This window comes from Plectropomus leopardus, chromosome 12 (assembly GCF_008729295.1).
Source record: "Plectropomus leopardus isolate mb chromosome 12, YSFRI_Pleo_2.0, whole genome shotgun sequence".
Classification (NCBI taxonomy): domain Eukaryota; kingdom Metazoa; phylum Chordata; class Actinopteri; order Perciformes; family Serranidae; genus Plectropomus; species Plectropomus leopardus.
In genome coordinates, this window is record NC_056474.1 from 33363855 (window position 1) to 33388685 (window position 24831).

Here is a 24831-nt window from a genome sequence, read left to right on the forward strand (position 1 = left end):
GGAGATGGACGAGTTACAGATGGGAATAGAGAAGTTATGGAGTTTGTTTAATGTGGATTTTGTGCCAATTAAAAGAAGTTCTGTGTTATTGCTGTTTAATTTGAGGAAGTCTGAAGTTAACCAGGATTTTATTTCTAGGAGGCAATTGGTTAGGGATGAGGGTGGAGGTGAGGAATCGGGTTTTGTTGAGAGGTAGAGCTGGGTGTCATCGCGTAGCCGTGAAAGTGAATATGATTCTTACGGAAAATGTGACCAAGGGGGAGGAGGTAAATGATAAACAGCTGGAATGGAAGAAGGTCTCTTCAGTAGAATGGTGTGTGAAATATTGTCAAAGTCTGCAAACAGATCAAGCAGGAGGAGAATGGATAGTGAACCTAAGTCAGCAGCAAGGAGGAGGTCATTGGTGATTTTAAAAAGTGCCGTTTCAGTGCTATGGTAGGGACGGAAACCAGGCGGGAGTTGTTCGTAGAGATTATTGCAAGATAAATGGGTATGGAGTTGAGCGGCAACTGTTTTTTCAAGAATTTTGGAGATGAATGGAAGATTTGAAATGGGAAAATTATTGAGGTTGTTGGGGTCTGAAACAGATCTCTTGAGTACTGGTGTTACAGGGGCTGTTTTGAGGGAAGAAGGAACAATTCCAGTGGTAAGGGAGGAGTGAATGATGTCTGTAATGAGAGGGGGCAGAGAGGGGAAAGTGGGCTTTACAAGGACAGTAGGAAGGGGGTCTAATTGGCAGGTTGAGGATTTGGATTTTTGAATGAGTTTGGGTATTTTATTGGCTGAGGGTAGGGTGGATGCTGAAAGTGAGTGGGTAGGGGTAAATGGAACTGGGACGGGTGAATGCAGTGAAAGCAGAGGTGGGTGTAAGTTGTTGGTGGATGTGTTCAATTTTTGAGGAAAAGAATGATATTAAAGTGTCACAGAAATCAGAGGAGTACAGGTGAGGAGGAAGTGAGTTTTGTAGTAGTAGTGGTTTTGTAATATTTCTAAGGAAGAAGAAGAGAGCCTTGGAGTTTCCTTCATTTGAACCGATTAAGCCAGAGTAGTAGTTGGATTTAGCGTTAGAAATGCAGTCCCTGTAGTGGAGAATATGGTTAGAATGCATGTCTTTGTGTACAGTGAGACCAGTGTTCCTGTAGAATCTTTCAAGTTGACGTCCTTTTGCTTTTAACTGTCTGAGAGAGGGAGTGAACCAAGGTGCAGTGCAAGTAAATGAAACAGATCTGGTTTTTGAGAGGAGCAAGGTTATTTGGAAGGTTATTGAGGTAGTTGTAGTGGGAGAGCAATTCGTCTGGGGTAGAAAAACTATCAGCAATGGGGAGGCTGCTGATACTAGCAGATAAATTGTCCTCAATGATGATGATGTCCTTAATTTTGCAGAAAGTTATAGTACGTGGAGGGTTGGATTTGGAGAATGAAAGATTGACACTGAAAGACAACAACATATGGTCCAAGACAGGGAGAGAATTTGCTTTGCAATCAGCAGGTGTAACACCTGAGCAGCAGATTAAATCTAAAATGTGTCCTTTAATATGGCTGGGAAAGTTACTATATTGCTGAAGTCCAAAACTGTCTAGACAAGATGCGAAGTCTTTGGTGAGGGTATTATTGACATTGTCCATATGAATAATAAAATCCCCCAAGAGTATGTTTGGTGAGAGTGTGGAAAGGTGCTTCAGGAAAGCAGCAAAGTCAGGAATAAAATCCTTGTTGGACTTTGGACTCGATACAGAGTAGCAATGATAGTGGGAATAGGTCCAGAGAGCTGACATACAGTGGCCTCGAATGAGTGAAAGACAGGAGCATTCACAGGTGCTATCCTCCAATTCTCGCGTTAAATTATCGCAAGACCTCCCCCACGGCCGGAGACACGTAGTCAAGAGATGTAAACAAACCCCGGACGAGTAGCGTCATTGAGTGGGGTAAAGTCATTTGGCTGCTGCCACGTTTCAGTTAAACACAAAAAAGTCAAGCTTACGGTGACAAGGAGATCCTGAACAAGATGCCCCTTACTCGTAAGTGAGCGGATGTTGAGGAGACCGAAGTTGACAGTAGTACTGCTGAGTTTGACAGCCGTGTTAGCCGACCTAGCTAGGTGGGCTAACACACTGTGATCAGTGTGGAGAGCGGTGTTCCTCGGTGGACGTTGAGCAGTAGACCAGAGTTGGATTTGTCGTACTCGAAGTTCCAATGGCAACCGCAGTGGATGTATTTCCGACGAGGCAGGTGTAGGATGTCCGGGTGCAGGAGCAGAGCTGGTGGTGGTGGCTCGTGCGGATGGAAGCGGAGCTTATGAAGCTCAGCAGCTGAGTACTGGAGCAGTGCTGTCGATGGATGATGAACAAAAGACAGGACAGTCCAGGCGAGCACAAGCCACACGTAGTTAATCCACATGGTTGTCAAAAGCTGTGACAGCGGCGGAGGCAACAGGTAGGCTAATCTTGGCCCAAACACACACAGACACGGATGTCAGTTCATGTGGTATAATAGGAGGATTGGATTGACAAATGGTCCACACACAGACAACAATTCCAAAGCCCACAGACGATAAAATTACTTAAAATTACTTAATTTAGCTCAAAACACGGCAGTGTCAACCTGGAAGCATTGATTCCAGAAGTCTGGAACTTGGCTGGAGCAAAATAGCGCTCCCTTTTCTTTGCCGCATGCTTAAAATAGATGTGTTGGCACAGTTTGAGAGAAATGAGAGCTTTTTTTATATAAACTTTTCAATGGCTAGTACACTTTGAGGGAACAAATAACAGCCGTGTAACCTCTGCCCAAAGATGTCAGCTGATAGAGTGAACTCTTTTAAACAAAATCCAGAATCATTTTTACAAAGGGATGGATTGTTTTCTGAAAGTCTTTACAAAGCTGTCATGACACTGTGAACACACTGAAGCACAGAGTAACATTCTTCTTCAGCTGCAAACTTTTTCCAATGAGTTATCCTTTTAGTGTCCCTTAAACAAAACCATGATGCCAATTATGATGCCAACATCCTCTGGTGGATCTATTGGCTGTGTAAATCTGTATGAGAACCAGACCTGTCAATCATCATTTTCTGATCAATAAATCTAATAATTTTCTCAAGTGATTGTCTGCTGTCACACAACTGAAAAACATGCCTGTGTATGTGAGGAGTCCATAGAAAGATCTATTTGACATTAGTGCAAATGTTGCTTTAATTAAAATTAATTTTGATTCTTCTATTTTCTTATTCATTTGTTTAAACTGTGTCCAACCACATGACTAAACACTTTCTTATGACAAAATGAACCTAAAGTGTGAAAATAAAAATGGAGAACAATATTTTGGAAAAAATAACAGATTTTTTTAGGGCCCCACAGTCAAAAACTAATAAATTCAATTTACAATGACATAAAACAGAAATCCTCATGTGAGAAACTGAAGTAAATCTTTAAGCATTTTTGTTAACCCTTAAACTGCCAGCTCAACTGTTTGGTAGAGCACATTTTGAGTCACTATATCTTGATTAAAATTTGTTGAATTTAACTCGACCTTATTGAGCCATCTATACCATTTGGTTGAGGTGTGTTATTCTTAAAAAATCCACTAGAAATCGCTGTGTCTTTAAACAGTCTGCCTTTTCAGTTCACCTCCTACAGGAAGTTAGGAACTATAAAAATCACACTAGACATAAGGATTGTAGCTGTGTCCAAAACCGTCCCCTATCACGGATATAGTGCACTATATAGTGTGTTCGCCATTTTGTAGTGGTGTCTGGATTCTCTGCTGTTAATTTCATCTACTATATAGTGCACTATAAAATGCCCACAATGCACAACAAATTTGAGTGTACATACGATGTACACTACATTCAATTCCCATCTACCACAATGTAATGCGGCCGTGTATTTACAGGGGAAAAAAGTTCCAACATAGTGTCCGAAATCTCATTTGGACACTACGTATAGTGCCCTATTTAATACACACTACATAGTGAATAGTGAGTGAGTCAATGAGGGGACGATTTCGAACACAGCTTGTGTGGTGGGATTTTCAAAAGGTAGGCATATTTATTCTACATGTTAACGTTCCAGAGGTCTTAATGATAAGATTTCTTTAACTTAATACAAAATATTAAAATCTTATAAGGGTCAAATAATTTTTTTAAAACATGCTCCACCAAACAGTCGATTTGGCCTTCTATGGTAAAGGCAGTGAAGCTCAGCTAATGAAAATAATATTGGCTATTTGCTACAATATAAATGAACTTCTGATCATTGATTGTTGTTAAACACATTTAATGTTATCCATTTTATATGGTAAAACAACATTAGTAGTATGATTTCTCATTTTTTACTGTCTAAAACCATGTTTTACCAAATGGTTGAGTTGGCCTTTTATGGTAAAAGTAGTGATACTTGTCACGATCCCTGCTCCTCTCCCCCTTCTCAGTACTTTTCCATTCACTCTTCCTCTGCTCCCTCTACCTGCTGACCACGCCCACTCTGCCTGCTCTGCTCACTCACCTCCAGCTGCAACTCATCAGTAATCAACCCAGTATATAAGCCTGCCACACACACACACACTCGTTGCCAGATTGTTCCTTCGCATTATGCAAGACTCTCCAGCATTCTCCTGCCAGATCTCTGAAAGCCGACCCTGCCTGTTCCCGACCTGCTCTCTTCGCCTGATCCCCGGTAAACCTACCTGTCTTCTGTCCCCGACCACGAGTTCTGTTTTGGCTTCCCTGATCTGCTTCGCTGGTAAAGACCTCTCCGCCTGGCCCCGACGATCTTCCTGGTCCATCCCCATCGGTACCGCTGCATCATCGGACTGCTCACTCGGTTTCGAAACCTCCGCCTGTCCCCGACCACGCTTCCGCCTTCTCCTCGACGGTAACTCCACACGTGCTGTCGAGCTGTTGGGCTACGGGGTTTCCTCCGCATCCACGCCGAGTGACGTAAGCTTCGGTTCGTTGCTTCGATCTCCCTCCAGAGACTTTGTTGTGGGTTCCGACCCGAAGAACGAACTGTGTGCTGAATTACCTAATCTTGCTTCGTGTTTGAATTGTGCTGGTCGGAATAAAAGTCATTACCAACTAATCCTGTTTACCGTTGTACTGCATCTGGGTCCGTACCACACCCGTTACAATACTGGGACAAAAAAAAAATTGTTATGTTATAAACATTGTTATGAAATAAAAAAGGATGAATATTTACTCTTGTTAATATCATATCTTTAATTTAGGTCCATTATATAATTGGTGAATAAAAATATATCTGTATGATTTTTTTTTTACCATTTCTGAGACATTTTCAAAGTCCTGTAATTTTAAATATGCATGGAAATAATATTAGTGCCAGTAATACTACCAATTACATGGTCACAAATTGATATTTGTTGATATACTAACATATTTAAAGCTTTTAACAGTAAATGATTTGTAATTTTGTTTTTTTCTTTCTGTTTTACCATTGCCATGAATGGCTAGCTCATCTATTTGGTGGAGGCCTATTTTTCAAAAACTATGGGGTATAAAAATAAAATAAACAAGAATTAATGCAAAGAATTAATAAACTAATCAAATCAATAACCTAATAGTTTCACCTTTAATTGGAACTTGGAGGATTTAAACTTGCATTATCCACAAAAAAATCCACTCATTATAACACTTGATGTTTTGTGATAACAGCAATATACCAGCTGAAATAAAACATTTTTTTTAAAAGAGCAGAACTCCTAAAGATATTTGTGTAATGGCTTTCATTCTTACACTGTAAAATCTTCCATTCAGTAGACATATATAATATTGACTGACATCAGACAAATAGCTTTTCAGCTCAAGATAATACACAGCATCAGCTTATGATTTAGTGTTGCAACCTACCAAGAACTCCTTTACAAGGCTTTCAGGGTTTTCATTGAGGTGGAGGCAAAGTGCCTTGAGGACACATTCCCGATGTGTTTCTGGGATTCTGCGGAAGACAAACCCTTCATTAATCAATATCAACACAGCCTATACATGTTCACATAACCACAGCGATTTTAGGAAAGGTAAAGCCAGATGAGCATGTAGAAGGAGATGGATAGACCCGGGTGGGCAGGAAGATTTTAAACCAAGCAAGTATTAGTGTTTGGAGCCTATTCTAAATGCATAGGGCGTGTGCCCAACTTACACCCTTTAATACAACTATATGTCCATATAAATGGACATATAGTCCCCTTCTTCTTAAACACCCTCATGAGTTGGTTTGAGTAGTGATCCAGTTGGGACATGAATGTGGACAGCAGTGGGATAGTGGTGATGCGAGTGAACTCTGCATTCACCTGAAACACATTGAAAGGGATATACATATAATTTAGCGATTTGGATCCATTCACCCATCAAAAAGGTACAACATTGCAAAGCATGTCAATTTGTCCCAAAAGTAGACAGTCACACAACACATCTGAAGGTCCACTCAGAATAAAATTTGACACCCAAAAGGAATTATTGATTATAAAATCTCATCATACCAAATATTTTTTCTCTGAATCTCATAACGCCCCGACAGATTTCGTCTTTGGTAATAGAAAACACAACATTCTGAACTTAAAGCTGCTGTTTGGGGCCATGGCTGTGACCTAAGGGATGAGCCAGAAGATGCAGATTTGGAGGAGGAAAGTATCACTGTGTCTGCTGGTGAGGAAAATGAAGAACAATCATCTGATCCTAGGGGCGAAGCATTGTGACGAGGGCTGGTGCCTGAGCCATTTGCTAAGTAAATAACTTTGACTGTGCTCTTGTCTTTGATTTCTGATGTACATGTCAAGTTCACTAAGTCATTATCAAAGTCAGCATCTCTGTACTGCAGCCTGAAATTTCCTGACAAGCTAAAGTGTCTTTTTATCTCTTCTTTGAGGTCATCAACTGAATCTGGTATTCCAGTGGGTAGTCATTTTGGATGTGTTGTCTGCAATGCATCACATTCTCCAAATAATGTATACAAAAATGTAACACCTGATTTTGTAACATGCTAAACAGACTGAACAGAACCAAACAGTCAAAAAAAAAAAAAAAAAATCAGTGAACTGTCTTTGAAGCACTGAATGCCAATTTACCATTTTCCTTTATTAGCTTCTTTGTGTCCTTAAGTCAACTGGTCACTGTCAAATCACATCCACACAATCCTGATGAAACCAATGAATTTGAGTGTTGAACTCTTAATAGCTAAGGGGTAGTGTGATTTTATTTCTTTCAAGATGTTTTGCTGCTATACATGCTTCTGTGGCAGTACTCCTGTCTGCCTATCCAAATTGGGGTTATATTAACCACAACCTACTGCTGGGAATACACTGATTGTGGCTACGAGAAGCTGGAAATTATCGGTTTATCTGTATCAGTTGAAAAATGCAGCATAGTGTTTGTTTGCACCCTTACTGAATATTAAGAACAAATTAGAAAATGCCAATATCTAAGATACATTTTAACAATTACCTGCCACGTGTACAAATCCCTTTAAGGTCACCATTTGCATGGATCCAACTCTGTAGTCAGCCAAAGAGTACTGGTCAGCAAGCTCCTTAAAATCAACCAACGCCAGCTCTTTCGTTGGATGCAACTCAAAGGCTCTGTAGTGTTCCCTATACCATGACCAACGTTTTCTGATGATGAGACTCAAATAATCTTTAAAAAGACATAGCTGTATTATTGTATGAGAATTCCGGCAGACCCCCACATGATCCATGCACAACTATCATGCCTTTTTTAGAGAGAGAGAGAGATAGAGAGAGAGAGAGACACGTTTATTTATCCCACTTGTGGGAAATTAACTTGTCACAGCAGCCGTGTGTACAGAAAAAATATATAAAATATCAATATATACAAAATATAAAATATACAAAAGTGCTATTTATATATATATATTTGTAGTTATTGCCATTAATGGTGACATTATGGGCAAGATTTACAGCAGTAATGTCAGGATACTTGTGAGTAAGGGTACACACAACATCCTCAATTTCACTTCTTTTTTTCACTGTCAGGAATGAGCATATTATAGCCCACCATGAACTGATGTTTTGTTGCCAATGACAATCTTAAAAAAATTGTGTTTGGCCTTGAATCGCATGGTCCATAATGCTACAAGGGGACCAAAATGTTTTATCATTTCAGGATAGTGTTCCAGAAAGTGATGTTTTGGCAACAACTTTTTAGCAGGAAAGACTTCCTGATAGTGTTTTCGGTGCTCTAAAATTTTGCACTTCAAATATGCAACACTTTCTGAACTTTGAACAGGAGCAACTACTAATTCCACAAGGTCCTTTAAATCCAAAATCACTTGCCATGCAGGTTCATGATGAGAAACAAGGTCCCCAACCATCAAAGGGAGTAAATGAAGGAGACAACAGTTTTCATGGGCGTCGCCACCTATTGTCCGTTTCTTTAACAAAGTTTGTCGTAACAGATGAGGGCGATTGTATGGAAATTATCAAATTAGATTATTGAGATGATCAAGAGTGAGCGACTTCTTAGACAGACACACTGCAATGCACTGTGCTAGTTCAACTGGAATTATGCCCTCAAAAAGATCATGCACAATGTCTGGGGGGTATTAAAGTGAGAAAGACTTTCAGTCAAAACACAAGAAGTTTTAACACCTGGGCAGAAAATTCAGATAAAAAAAAAAAAAAATTAACTCATCACACCACTGCTCCTTATAATACTGCAACTACAGGAGGTGGTTCCACTTTCAAAGCGTCACAAAAGATGCTCAAAGCAAAGAAAAAAAAAAGAAGAAAAGAGAGTGACAAAATAATGAATGAATGGAGGAGCTTCAGTCTGCAGGAAGCATGGTGTCCATATTTCCATAGAGAGCTTCAGTTCAATGAAAAATTGTGCATACTTGCTCTTGATGGAGAGAAACATACAGCTGATAAACTTCTTTGGTTCTATGCTCAAATGCTCCTGATTTCACTTCTTTGTCTCGAATGTTACAAAGCTGAGCTGTACAAAAACGACAGAAATACTTCCCTGAGAAACTCTACAAAATCGACAAGGCCATAAGCACCCAAATTATCAGCAATAATGCACTGTACTGTGCCTTTGATAAATGACCCCAAGTGTGGAATGAATAACACTTGCTGCTCCAGAGTCACCATATTATGCCATTAAGGTTCGAATATTTTCTTTTAACCAACTGCTTTGACATAATCACTTTTGCACAACAATGCTAGGTAAATTGAGGATAGGGCTGAGCTACTACCGGTTGGTAAATTACCTAAAATCCAGTAAACGTCACAAAGTATGTGTCTCTTGCGTGACGTTCCCGAAGGATTACACACTTCAAAGTCGTCAACATACAAACAGGGAAATTCTTAGATCTTTACTTGAAAGAAGCAAATTCATCTTGTTATATTCACCGTCCTGGAAAGACAAATACTGGTGCTGATTTACAGTGCAGGCTGTATGCTTATCAACAGCCTTATCAAGTACATCATTTCACCCAAGCAGCTGTTTTAGAGACTTTAGTAAGGGAACATACTGAAAGGTTTTGTTGGACCTTGCCTCAAGTACATATTCAACTGGCTCCACAACCTTAAAATGTTATTTATAGTATTGTTTACGTTTGACAGTTGAAGCTAGGGGACCATCCTTAGCTATTGCCTTGACCAGAGGATTGTGCGAAAAATGGCAGAACTCAGCTCTTCAATTATTAACTGATCAACATGAAGGCTGTGTTTTTTGAAGACATCCACAACTTTACTGTTTGATATAGGTACCACAGCAGAGGGGAAAAGAAAGTGCAATTTTTCTAACAACTCACCAATTGCTGAGTTAGGTACATGTGATAAAATTTCCAATTTCAGATGCCAATTTATGGAATGTTAGGTCTTGTAGGTCGTCATGTTCTGTCTCTGTTTGAATCAAACTGTGAGAATCTAGACCAGAAGCAGGTTCTGCAAGATCAGTGGACAGTTCTTCATATGAGTAATCCTCAGTTGTATCACTACTTTTCAGTACTCCAACTTTCAAGTCTTTTACTGTTCATGTGCCATGCCTCCTTCTCTTATGAGATTTGAAAGTAGCATATATATTTGTTTGAAAAGAACGATTCTGAAACATACAAGTGACGGTTTCATAGTGCTTCAAGTGGGTGTTGATATGAGAAAAATAATCTCTAATTGATAATATCACACTTTCTGGACACAAATAGCATGTGAATGTTACAAGTTCTGCACTTCTTACAGGTAAACTATTAACATGACTTCTACTTAAATGAGTTTTAAGAGCATTCCAAGTTTTGAATGAACATGGACAGTCATAGCATGTGCACTGAAATGAGAGTCTCTGACCAAAATGGCAGTGTTTTAATTTATAGTGTTTGAGTAATTGGTACCTTGTTGATACAGTGTCAGCACATTCCTTGCATCTCCACATTCAACCTGCAGAAAAATAAAGTTTCAATGATAAACTTAAAACTAGTTCCACATTACAGCTATTGTTATGTATTTGTAGTTGTTTTGTTCTAGGAGAGATTTTTAGTAGTTTTTATACTGGGGTTGTATAGTAATTAACACTTTCCCCACCAGAGAATTATTATTAAGTTACAAAATATTTAGAAAAAGAAAAGATCTCCTGCTTTCATACACAAAGAAACATTTTATCCTAGTTTCGTTCGTTCCTTTTGTATCCACTTCTGAATTTGTGCATTTTCATCAAAAAGCGATAATTTGATCCAAAAGCTGAGAATTGCATTTTTATAAAAGACAGCCATGTGTCTTTATTTTTCATCAGTTTATTTCCTTTTGTTATCTTGAATTGTACAAACAATACCAAAAACACAATTCTTTTTGTGGTTAAGTGGAATTATATAGTGGAACATTCCCCAAAATGTCAGGACAACATCAACAGCTACTGATCAGTCCGTAAGAGCTTTTTTGTGATCTCTGCATATTTTCATGTTGTTCTGCTTGATGTTGGAAGGAATCAAACATCAGATATCAGTTTATTCTTTCAGCATAACCGAGCTGGAAACTCACTACACCTAAATTCACACCGCGAGCACCGTGTCCTCCTGTCTGCCTTCCGCACACACGGCACACACACATCAGCAGGAAGGATGGGGAAGGCGTTGGTCTGACGCCCACTTACAGCACTGTTCCGTCGTTACTAAAGGCAGCGAGCATGGTAATAAAATACAATATATGTCCTCCTTGTTCCCCGATGAACTGAAAAAAAAATCTCTAAATGTGTCTCTTACAGCTTTTTAAAAATAAAATCACGGAGAGGGTCTAAAAAGCCAAAGAGACTTACCACTACTCTTGAGCCATTGGCTTTCCATCCATATATTCAGCACACTGGCCTTCTCCCTCACACAACCTGGAAACCTGGAATTCATTTTGAAAACCTTCATTATTCACATTAAAATGAGCCCACCACAGCCTCTTTATTCTAGTAATGTCAGTTGAGACCGCTGGTGCCCCTGCAAGTCTCTTTGGTTTAGACTACTGTAACCAAAGTAAGCTAAAACCATTAATTACCAAACTTTTGAAATTAAACATTAATTAAACTCTGTTGTTTTAATTGCAAAAAATGCACATATTAATTAGTTTCCCCCCTCAGTTATGTAATGCAAACAACGTCCATGTTTCGTTTCTTAGAGTGTGGCAAGTTCACCACAAAGTTTGCTAATTCAACTATGCTATCATGTTGCACTGTTTACAGAAAGTGAAGAATACACGACTTTCAGCGTCCACTGCTCTGTCAGGAATGTATGTAGATATAAAGGAGATGTGACAGATAGACAGGAGCTTGGTTATGAGGAGCCTTAAAGGTGAGAATCTTTAAATCGTTTTTATATTTAACAGGAAGCCAGTGAAGTTGCTGAAGAACAGGAGTGATATGACGTATGGAGGGAGTTTAAGTAATAATATGGGCAGCTGAATTCTGGACCATTTGGAGTTTATAAAGACAATTGAGAGGGAGTCCAAAGAGAACAGAATTGCAATAATCAATACAGAATGTAACCAAAGAGTGAACCAGAATGGCGCTGTTTGGTGTGAGTGACGGGCAAAAAATTATTAATATTGGATTGATGGGGGTCACTTGATGGAGGCGAGGTGAGCACAACATTCTTGCCGGAGCTCTATGCCACTCGGCTCTCATTATCTGATTATCCTGACAACAACCGTGCTCTGGATGCCTTTTTGGTATGAATATTAGCAGGTAACCAATTACCTGGACTCCCTGCCAAGACCAGCACAGATCAAACATGCAGGTTGTCTCATCTTCAACATTTCTTTCTGCAATAATAACTGTTCTGCCATGTGCTGAGAGGACCTGTTTAGTTATTTTGATACCATTTTGAACGTTATGAAAATTTTTGGCCGGTTGGCACGGCTGTTCATAATGAGTGTGTTATTTCATTATTGTGAGAGAATCACTCCCATGGGGGGGACCACTTTGGCGGTTTGCACTGTTATAGTTTTTGCACTGCTGCTTGCTCTTATATTGTGAGTCTGAAAGTAGTTGATTTGGTGAACAGTCCCTGTTACTGTGGTGAAAAGCCCTGAATTTGTTTTTATTTTTGGTTTTTGTATAGTTCTTGTTCTACTGGTTTTGTCCAAGTGTTTTTATCTAGCTATGGACATGCATGTATAACATTTGATATTCATTTCAATTCAGTTCAATTCAATATTATTTATAAAGCCCATTATCACAAAACACAGTTTGCCTCAGAGGGCTTTACAGCATACAACATCCCACTACCCTTGGACCCTCACATCATCTAAGGAAAAATTCTAGAAACCTCAGGAAAAGCGACTGATGAGGGATCCCTCTTCCAGGACGAACAGGTGTGTAATAGATGCTGTGAATAACAATTAAATTACAGTAATACAAAGTAAGACAAAGAGGAAAAAGAAAGAGAGAGGGGGAGAGAAGCACAGCAATAATGGTAACAATAACATATATAACTATAGTGATAGACGTAAAATTACTAAATGCACTTTATGATAGCATGTGATGCTACGTGCAAATAGGTGTTGATAACAGTCCCATGCGTGTATATTAATAGTGGAGGCATGACTCATAATAATGGCAGTAGAAGGTCATGTCGAGCAGGATCACGGCATCAGTGCAGCCAAGGCCCACCACACAGGCGCAGCCTCAGATAGGACCATAGCAACAGCACAACCAAGACCACGATCAAGGTGAGCTGGAGGTGTAGCCAAAGGCAGGGTCACAGCATCAGCACAGCCATCACCACGATCTAGGCGCAGCCAAGATCCAGGAAAAACACAGGAGCGCTTGTGGATGGAGGGAGAAAGAGAAGGAAAAAGGAGCTCAGCGTATCATAGAAAGTCCCCCGGCAGACCAAACCTAATGTCAGCCTAACTAAGTGCTGGTCCAGGCAACCTGAGCCAGCCCTAATTATAAGCTTTATAAAAGATGAAGGTCTAAGTCTACCCTTAAAAGTGGAGATGGTGTCTGCCTCCTTGACCAAACCTTAAAGATGGTTTTATAAGAGCGGAGCGTTGTAACTGAAGGCTCTGGCTCCCATCTTACATTTGGAGACTTTGGGAACCACAAGTTACCAGAGCGCAGTGCTCTTGAGAGTTGATAGGGAACTATGAGCTGTGACAGTTAGGACAGAGCCTGTCCATTCAGAGCTTTGTAGGTAAGGAAGAGGATTTAAATTGAATTTTGGATTTTACAGGGAGCCAGTATGAAGAAGCTAAAACAGGAGAAATATGATCCCTTTTCTTAGTTCCCATTAGTACAAGTGCAGCAGCGTTCTGCACAAGTTGGAGAGACTTCAGGGACTTGTTGGGGCAACTGGATAATAGGGAGTTACAGTAATCCAGCCTAGAAGTAACAAATGTGTGCACTAATTTTTCGGTGTCTGTTTGAGACAGGATATGTCTAATTTTTGCAATGTTACACAAGTGAAAGAAAGCAGTCCTTGAAATTTGTTTTATAAGGGAGGCAAAACATAGATCTTGATCTTTATAACTCTGAGGTTCCTTACAGTTGTGCTAGAGGCCAAGGCAATGCCTTCTAAAGAAATTATATCCTTAGAATAAGAGTTTCTTAGGTGTTTTGGACCAAGAACAAGAACTTCAGTTTTGTCTGAATTTAACATAAGGAAATTGTCACTCATCCAGGCTTTCATGTCCTGAAGGCATGCTTGTAGTCTAGATAACTGATCAGTTTTATCTGGCTTCATAGATAGATACAGTTCATATCACCTGCATTACAATGGAAATTTGCAGAGTGATTTCTAATTATGTTGCCTAGAGGAAGCATATATAAAGTGAACATGATTGGTCCAAGCACAGAAGCAGACCCATGGACGATTGATCATTACTATGAACAAACTGGGAACGATCTGATAAGTATGATTTAATCCAGCTTAGTGCCATTCTTGAAGGCCAATTAAGTGTTCCCGTCTGTGCATTAAAATTTGATGGGCAGTGGTATTAAATAGAATCAATACAGAGACCAGTCCTTTATCAGGCAATCAATAAGTCATTAGTAATTAATACTAGTGCTGTCTCTGTACTATGATGAACCCTGTTGATCCTGACTGAAAATCCTTGAATAAACTATTATCTTTGTGTCGCACGATTATTACGTCACTTGCTTTGTCGGGGAACTGTTTACATCATATGCAGACTGGAGAAGCTGCTGTTTTGAAGAGGCATGGTGGAGGCAGAACGTTTCGTACAAAAACTTAAAGTTTGGGAGCACTTCACGTTATGCAAAACAAGTAAGTGTGTTAGCTGCAAAATATACAAAAGTGACACGATGTGGCACAGGAGCACGACATATATGGCGCAGCATCTAAAACAAAAGTGGCCCGTTTCACACAGCGCATGTCAGAAGTGCATGACTTCAGCCTCGCCGAGCAGCAGCGTGTTTCATGCTTGTGGTGTTCACACATGCAGCGTTGTTGTAACGTAGTACTGTATTTTCACATTTATAAGCAAACATTCGACTAATTTATGAAGTCGTGCAGCTTCTGCACTGCCAACAACATGGTCCTGTAAATGTTTCAAAATAAAATGCCTTGTATCAACAACTGATGGGATTCTATCCACAGACACTGTCATAGGGCTTTTGTTTTGAAAGGGAAGCGGGGAATTTGGAGTAAAGCAAATGTCTTTGTATTTCCTCATCTCTGTGGCAGGGGGAGACTTTTAAACTGCAGTAAAAAGTGGTGGAGAGTCAATATAATCATCAAAACACCATCTTCACTGTCTATTTCTGCTGACAAATGCGCATCATGTGTAAAAAATTGGTAAGCCACCCTCCCTGTAAATGTGCTGCGGCTGACATGCAGCAGAGATGACCCTGGCAACTGCTGCTCAGGCGGGCAGTATGCATGCTCTAAGTTTAAAACATGCGCACTGAAATAAAAAACAACACACTGCGCTGCTCACGCACTTCTGACGCGCGCTGTGTGAAACAGGCCTGGACAAAAATCGATGTATGATTAGTTTTTAAGTAAGGAAAAGTAATGGTATGTTGTGAAAGCTGTCAACATTTAGTTTTTGAATTGTTTCATATTTGATTTTGTAGTTATTTATTATTTGTAAATTAAAATTATTTTGACAACTCAGGGATGTTTAAGCAACCGCCTGTTCATGCACTGCACTTTTTGCTATTAACCATGAGTAAAAGTTTGCTTTGGCATGGCGGAGGGCCTTTCTATACGTTTAAGACTGTCCTGCCAGACTAAATGGGACTCTTCCAGGTAAGTTAAATGACAGTTTCTTTCAAATTTTGGCAACATTTGTTTTAATTTGCAAGTCTGGGAGTTAAACCAGGGAGCTAATTTTCTTTGTTTTATTATTTTCTTCCTGAAAGGTGCAACAGAGTGAGCCAGTAGCACCATCAACAAGACAATCAATTTGAGAGTGACTTAGATTAGTAAAAGTGTTCTTAGTCGCGTTGAGACATGGTAATGAGGTCAACACAGAGGGAATCAATTCCTTAAATTTAGCTACTGCACCACTGGACAGACATCTAGTATAGTAACTCTTGCTGAGAGGTGTGTAATTGAGCAACAAAAAAATGAAAGTTGTTAAATAATAGTCTGACAAAGTGGGATTCTCAGGGATTCTTAATATCGATGCTGTACACAAGGACAAGATCAAGGGTGTGGTTGAAGCATTGGGTGGGTTTATGTACACACTGACTGAAGCCAATTGAATCCAATAGTGTAAAAAATGCAACACTGAGGCTATCATTATGAATATCCACATGAATGTTAAAATCATCTACGATAATAAGTTTGTCTGATTTAAGCACTAAACTTGATATAAACTCTTATTGTGACTGCGTGGGCACCGTGAGTGGGGAAGGACCCATGAGCAAACACTCAGACGGGGATTGAAAAGTTGAACAGTGTTACTTTTAATGAGGGAAATGTGATGAGAGGTATTAGGGGGAAAGGATGGCAGGATGGCAGGTGAGGTAGGTATGGTGCAGGCAGGTGAGGTTGATGTGGTGAAGGGCTGTGAAGATCCAGAGCATGTGGCTGAGCATGAAGAGGAGGGGCTGGGTGGTGAGGCGCTGGAGTGTGAGACGGGAGGCACTGGAGAAAAACACAGAGTCACAATGAGTAAAAATCTGAGACACAAAAACAAATCCAAAAAGCACAGAAAGAATCTCAGAATGAGACGGCCAATCTACCGCTTGTGGAGCGGGAAATAATCTGGCGACAAAGAGATGTGAAGTCCCAGTATATAAGCAGTAAGAGGTTGATTGATGATGAGGCACAGGTGAGAGAGTGTGCCCCGAGCTCCAGCACCCGGAAGCCACGCCCAGCCCCTGCAACACAGACAGACGGAAAAGACAACCCCAGCACACAGAAAGTCTCAAGCACTCATACACAGTCACAATGGTCCACACCAAACCACCACACTATGAAGTCAGATAAAAACTCAGAGTATACGGTGCACGATAGATAGATAGATAGATAGGTATATAGGTAGATAGGTAGATAGGTAGATAGATATAGTTTATTGTTTGTCCCAAGTGGTGACAGGGATTCTCCTTTGACTAACTCAATACAATACACACAGGTTGCATAAAAACTCAATCAAAAAATCTTAAAAATGCATTACAAATAAATAAATAAAATTAAAACTCTCTATTTTTTGTTGTTCAGAGTAACTTATACAATGGGCTGTAGAGTTTTCCAGGATGGGTGAGAAAGACTAAGAAAAGGGCTTTCACATGAATTATGATTTAGTTTAGCTTTAGGATGAATTACTAAGCTTGAATCAAAAATAGCAGCGACTGCCCCTCTTCGCCCAGTGACTTGGGCAACATGAGTATTTACATGACCAGGAGGAGTGGATTTATTCAGGCTAACATAATCATCAGGACAAAGCCAGGTCTCTGTGAGACAGAATAAGTCAACATGATTATCTGATATTAAATCACTTACTGTACTAGCTTTAGATGATAGGGATCTAATGTTCAAAAGTGCACATTTAATTCTCCTGTTATGATGCTCTTTGACAGAAGATGAGTTAATTTTGATGAGATGTTCTTGTACAACTCCCCGTTTGTTTATTTTAGATTAGAACAATTTAAGTGGTCGGGGGACAGATATCGTTTTTATAACATTTACATTATGGGTGTGTGACGGCTAGAGGAAGCTCAGAGAAGCGTGTAAGACTGCGACTCTGCTATGCTTCGCTTGGACAGTCACCCAGCATCTGTGCCGGTCCACACCAGCTACAGAGGGGCTTGCCAACTACCGCAGCTACAGGGCACGATTACTTTTTCATCCCCTCATCAAAAATGTTTCTAGTCCTGTCTTGTATCATAGGCAATATAATTTTATCTGACCATGCCCCCATATATATGGTCTATTCTCTTTCTGAGGAAAGGGCAGTGTCCAGGCGCTGGAGATTTCAGTCATCTCTTCTCAAAGATAATAAGTTCTATAAACTATTTTACCTCATAATTTTAAATATTCTATTCGATTAATTTGCTGTCTACTGACAATCCCTCTGTTCTTTGGGAAACATGTAAAGCTTATTCCCGGGGCTTGATAATATCCTTTTTATCATCCAAGAGGCATCAAAAGAACAAATAGTGGGTACTTCTAGAGGCTAGATTAGCTAATCCAGAAAAAAACTCAAAACAGAAATAGACAAGGTGACCATCTTAGCCCTCTGCTCATTGATATTACCATCCAGCCCCTAGCCCAAGCAATTAGGTAGGGCTGGGCAATATGGAAAAAAAGTCTTATTTTATTACGACTATTTTGCTTTTTGCTTTTTTTTGTGGTTTGTTTTTTGCCCTCATAGTTCACTGACACAGTTTCATTTGACCATGGTGTGTTGGAGTGTAATTAAACATATGATTTATTATTCTTTATTAAACTTTCCAGCAGTATACAAAAATTAAAAGCTCCATCTTAAACAAACATCAGGTAAATTTAAGCACAGTGTGCTAATAATAGGCCAGTCTCTCCTGACTGCAGGACTCTGACTTCGACTTCTGCTATTGTGCTTTTAATAATAATTTTACTCATGACAAACAAACAACTTTTGAGTAGGCCTTCTTCTCCTATAGTTGCCAACAGCTTGCCAACATTCCCAGTGAGAGAAAGGGTGCTTGTGGCCCCAGGTGCCCAAAACATGACATCTGCCCCTGGTAATAATAAAGAGAGCTCAGTGCGCGCGCCTCTATAAGACACAGAGCGATGCGTCCTGCCGTTTCTAAATAATTCTATCCAAAGTCGGATTAAACCTGAAACTAACTAATTTGGCTCTTTCAGACTGCTCTGTTTGTCTGTCTCACTGCGCTGCTGTCATCAGCTGTTTGATCTGAAATGCTGTGGAAGCACATGCCGCAGCACTACTCTTATTATATATTCGCTGTTAGTGCTGTCTGTCAAAACATGACTGGTATGCTTTCTATCAACATTGTATTGACTAGGTCTCGTATTTCAATCGAGGAAAAGTGATTTTATTAGTTATTTGGACTGGCAAGAAGTGTGGACAGAAGCCATGAAGATATCTGTTTGTAATCGAACCAAATCTATTCAGTTTAGAATTTCACATAACACACACATAACACTTGCTCTTCAGAACAAAATGGATGCTAATATGTCTCTTTGTCGTAAATGCAAATCTGAGGTTGGCTATTATATTCACTGTTTTTGGTTGTGTGTGAAGCTTCAAAGATATTGGACAGGTATTCTGAATGAACTATTAACTATTTTTGGTGTTTCGATAGAGTCAGACCCTATGTGCCTCCTTCTTGGTCTTTCAGATGGACATATAAATAACAAACAGAAGAGACTGTTCAAGCTATTGACTTCTGCTATTTTGCTTTTCTGGATTCTAGATGCTACTCAGACAATGAAGTCATAGCACAATATTATAATGGAGTGTATCCCCAATGAATACATCACGTGTATGCTTCACTCCTCACTGGATGCTTTCTATAAAGTCTGGGATCCTTACTTGGTTCACATTGTACCTACACTGTCTTCTTCAATATTACAGGGGTTCCTCAAGCCTGGATAGCCTAGCCTTGTACTTTCACATGTCCATTATATTCATATTCACATTTTTATCTTATTTTATTTTATTCTACTTTGTCTTTTTACTATCATTTTAATCTTGTCATGTCATGTCTGAGCTGTTCTTTGTTTATATGGAAAAAATGTACTAAACATATTATTTTTTTTAAAAAATTGCGTAGATGAAAGTATGCAGACTGAGTAACATTATTGATGTGCTCCTCAAAGGACAGCATACTGTCAAGGTTGACACCCAGACTCTTAACCTGAGGGGAAGGAAGGACTTTGGAGTTGTTAAAGGTCAGAGAGTTACTTTGCGATGTAGCCAAAGTAGATTCAGAACCAGCAAGCTTACGTTTGTTTGAGGAAAGTTATCAGAAAGCCAAGATTTGATATCTAGTAAGCAATCAGAATGGGAAGTTGGTGGAAGAGTGTATGTAGGCATAGTGGAAACTTAGAGCTTGACGTCATCCACATAGCAATGGAAATGAATGCGAAATTTTCGAAAAAAAAACCCAAATATAGCCACAAGGAGGTATATAGGAGGTAAAAAAAAATTTTTAAAAAGGGAGGGCAAGACAGAGCCCTGGGGACACATCACTAGTGACCGGAAACGAAGTTGGAAATTTGACAAAGTAAGTGCAACCGGAGAGATAGGATTTAATTTGGAGAGAAATGGTGAGTTAGTTTGTACAGATGAGGGAACAAGACCAGACGTAAAGGAGGAATGTATGATCTCAGTTATTAAGGAGGACAGGGAGGGAAGACGGGGTTTGTTCAGTATTATGGTTTATTATTTATTGAGTAGGTCAATTGGTGGTGAATTGTTTAAATTTTGGTATTAAAAAAGATCATAAAGGTGTTACATTAGGCAGTAGAATACTGGTGAGGAGGAAGAGCGTCTGGTGGCTGGAGAATGTTGGTGGAGAAGAGGGATTGAGCGTTCTCCTACTACTGACTGGACGTTAACCATAGTGTGCTGATTTAGCTGTACAAGAGTATGTGGCTGCTGTACATGTCTTTATGAACCAAAAGGCCAGTTTCAGCATAAATGTGTTCCAGGCGACGGACCTTACCTTACCTTTAAAATGGAGTAACTGGGTTGAGAACCAATAGGAAGAGTGTGTAAAAGGGACAGACTGGGTTTTTAAAGGAGCAAGTGCATTTAAAAGACTATGAAGTATGGATAAGTTATCTTTGCAGGGTAGTTATCAGTTTCACTGGAAAGAGCTGATAAATTGGAATTGGTTATGGAATGAAATGGAACGTAGCAGTTTTGATTTGATAATGTCATGTTGTTGCCTGTCATTGAGTTACTGTTTAACAAACCTGAAGTAGCATCCCTGACCTGCTGCTGGCATCATCTGTCATTGATGCGATTAGCGTGGGCTAAAATGTAGAAGCTAATAGCTGAATGTTTTGTACATTACTGCTCCTTATTAACAATGTAGAAAGTACAGCTGGGCAATTAAACAGATTTTGTTTTTGATTATGATATCTGCTTCCCTCAATTTTCAAAACAAGATAATCAGGCTGCATGTTAAGCCTACAAAACGGAAGTTGTAGAACAAGTTGAAAATGGTGTTGCCAACATAGCAACTTTGTCGCTATATTTAGTGACCATCAGGGTAAGCCAGAAATGTATTCAAGTATATTGTATTGTATTTCATTCCCTGGCATACCATGCAGGACAGTATACTGCTTCTCTGCTGAGTCTCTCCCATCGCTCCTTCTCCTTCAATTCTCAGAATTGTGTTATCAACCCGCCCAATTTGGACAAGCAGACAAGAAAACCAATATAAGTTAGTTCCAAAGTCATGCAATCACACAAACTAAACAGCAGCAGAAGACCAGAGACTCATTGTGTTCTGTGGAGTAAAATTACTGTCCTTGTCAATGGCTTTAAGGAGAGCATAACTTAACAGCATCAGTTTCCTGTTACAGAGTGCTGTCTGACCGAAGGTAAAGCGGTGAAAATAATCTAAATTTAGGGTAGGTGTTAAGGTGGTCCTATTTTTATGTGGCTAAAACGCATTTTGCTGGTTTCCCATCTGCAGTTTCCAGACACACTTATTTGACCTCACAGCTGTCATGCCATTCAAATATTTTGTTGAGGACATTTCTGTTGAATATAATTCACCAAAGTTGTAAAATGCTTCAAAGTTTTCTTACTTATCCTCCTGACAGAATGTCAGGAGGATAAGTAAGAAAACTTCAACCTACCACCCTTCCCTCTCTCCTTTCACATGTAGGGGGGGTTGAATGCTTCTGTCGTCAATATGCAATCTTTGGAAGTTGCGGTGCCTCTTGAGTATTAGATGTTGGCTGGGTTGGCCTTTGTATAGGTTAATATATTTTGTGTCGGTCACAAAAAAAGGTTAAAAAGAAAAACAGCTTATTTTACTCAGTTTCATTAATTTCTGCTCAGACACCACCACATTAACCGTGTGGCAAGACCAACACTGAGCCTATGTGTTGTATCTGTGTTTTTTGCAGGACGTCCCATGCCCGGGCCAAAGCAGAGGCTGCAGACCAGGCTGCACAGTCAGCCACTCAGAATTCAGATATAGCCAGAGCTGTGGCCAGAGAGCTCTCACCGAGCTTCCATCAGCCAGGTACTGGAACAACCACGCACAGCACAGCAGCAATGAACGTAAAAGAGTATATCTTTTATTTTTCCATTGACATGACAGTAAGAATGATCAACAGGATATAGAAATGACTGTCCCATGTTGACATACACATGTACTTCCTGTTTTTCAAGGGGTACAGTACTAGAAACCATTCTGCATCACCAGGGATCCCACTTTAATGTTAATTATAAAAAAAATAAGAAATTGCAGTGTAGTGAAAGAAGCACTTTACAAATATAGAGTCCTCACATAAAACTAGGCCGTCTCTGCAGTAGTAAGACGCAGATTCTTTTGAAACTGGTGCTACATGACCAGAGAAAAAGAGAGAAAGGACTGTGGCATTGGCTTAGCTCAAAAGGTAGAAAACCTACAACTACGACAATGCATCTGGTGGGCCGTTATGGCACAATTGGGCATTAAAACAGGTTTCTGAAAACATTTGAAAAGGAAAATAGGCAGTGCAGTAACAGAATCTTGACCATATTTGATCAGCACTGCCTAGTTTTACCGTTTGATCAGATCGCCACCGCCACCACCAAATGACATCATTTATGGAGGAGAGTCTGCCACAATTCATCAAAACATACTACCCACAGTGTTTTGAACCAAAGCTGGCAAACAGGTTTCAAGGGACCCTCTTGCTGTGAGGCAACGGTGCTAACCATGACGCCACCGTGCCTGTCAAATAATCAAATAAAATAAATAAATAATCATCATAAAATCCCATCCGGAATCTAACAGAATCATTATCCATAATGGTACCCATGACATTCCCAAGCAGCAGTCAGAACTTTTAAAGCAGAACTTCATCCAACTTTTCAACACAGTCAAGCAGTCCCAGAGGAGTGTTTTTATCTCCGGGCCCACCTCCACCTGTGGCCGAGGAATGGGACGCTTCAGCCAGCTGCTGAGCCTCAAAACCTGGCTCTCCTCTGTGTACAGGTCCAACAGCTTGGCTTTTATCGATAATTTTGATGCATTCTGGGAGAGGAGGCTTCTTTTTGGAGCAGACGGGCTCCACCTTAATGGATCGCGTAGCCTGCTGCTGTTTGCTAACCTGCCGTTTGGATTACAGCACGTCCGCTTGTCACCTGCCTCTCACCACTACAACCCTGCACTAGCAGATCAATCCGTCAGTGACTGATGCCCCCCAGGTCCCAGTCTCTATCATTTTAGTTCAACTTTTAACAGCAAATTTTTCTCTACTGGACTCGGACCCTCTGTTTCATTTACCACTTCATCTATTCATGTCATTATCTCTACCAGAGAGCACACAACATTTCAAAGCACTAAACTACACTCAGGAGCAAATTTCAATAATCTTAAACCCATACACACACACAACGATCCCCTTCAGAAAGCACAGACAATTCTGAACATGGCATTATTAAATGTCAGGTCTCTTTTAGACTTTTCTCATTAATGACCTGATTTTAGAGAGTAATATTGACTGTATGTTTTAAACAGAAACATGGCTTGGCACAGATTGAAATGCATCTCTTATTGAAGCCTCTCTGACAAACTACAAGTTTTCATATTCTTACAGAAAAGGTAAAAGAGATGGGGGAATAGCCACAATTCTTTTAGCGTCATTTGGACATAAAGACATTTTATTCAAGGAATACACATTTTTTGAATTCCATGCTTTTGTTTTTAACAGCCCTCCCACACTAAGCTTGACAGTCTGTAGACCTCCGAAACAATGATCCTCTTTTATTACAGAATTGTCCTAACTGCTCTTTATTATCCATTCAAAAATATGACAGAATTATTATTTTAGGTAATTTTAACTTGCATGTGGACAATCAATCAAACTCTTTTAGCTCTGAAGTTTTAAAACCTCATTAACTGTATGAATTTTACCCAACAGATTTCACAGCCCTTCCATAACAGAGGACACATTTTAGATCATGTTATAACCTATGGCTTGTCAGCAAGTATCTGTTATGGATGTTGGCCTGTCTGACCATTTCCGCATCTTTTTTAATTCAGAGGTTTTTAAACAACAGGTAATTCCAGAATGTACTGTCAGGAAACGCTATCTCACAACTGAAGTGGCTGCAAGTTGTATTGATATTTTATGTTTTGTTCCTCCTGACATTTTACCTTCTTCCAGTGATGTTATTGTTTTACAGTAAACTTAGATCAGCGCTCGACACAGTGGCACTGCTTGAATTAAAAAAACTTAAAATAAAACCAACTCCTCCCTGGAGAAACACAGAAATTATTAATTTAAAGAGAAACTGTCAAAAAGCAGAGAGAACATGGAGGAAGAACAAACTGGCAATAAACTTTCGAATCTTTAAACAGCAATTAAATATTTATAACAATACAATGAAGAAAGGGCTCATTTCTCAAAACTAATCAACGAAAATCAAAATAATCCAAAAGTCCTTTTTTCAACCATCGATTGTTTAATAAACCCTGTCTTTAACCAGACATACAATACAGCTTTATCATGTGAAGATCTTGCAGTCCACTTCAAATAAAAAATAGATTTTATTCGATCGAACCTCTCCCACTGTCAGCAAACAAACTGTATCTTTTTAGAGTCATTTTCGCATGAGGAAACAGAAGAAGTTTGTCCTGGTTGATGCTGAAATGCTTGACAAAGTTCTCTCCCAACTAAGACCAGCAACCTGCCTTTTAGATCATATCCCAACATCGCTTTTTAAAAAAAATTCTGGCTT

General features: G+C 39.6%; 1 protein-coding gene across 1 annotated transcript in view; it reads left to right on the forward strand.

Annotated features, from left to right (window-relative positions):
* Positions 1-24831, forward strand: part of LOC121951734 (junctophilin-1-like) — a 65528-nt gene that overhangs the window by 32137 nt on the left and 8560 nt on the right. Inside the window, exon 3 of the mRNA XM_042498186.1 lies at positions 22005-22123. Coding sequence (XP_042354120.1) covers positions 22005-22123 — 119 coding nt within the window. The remainder of the gene's footprint in view (positions 1-22004; positions 22124-24831) is intronic.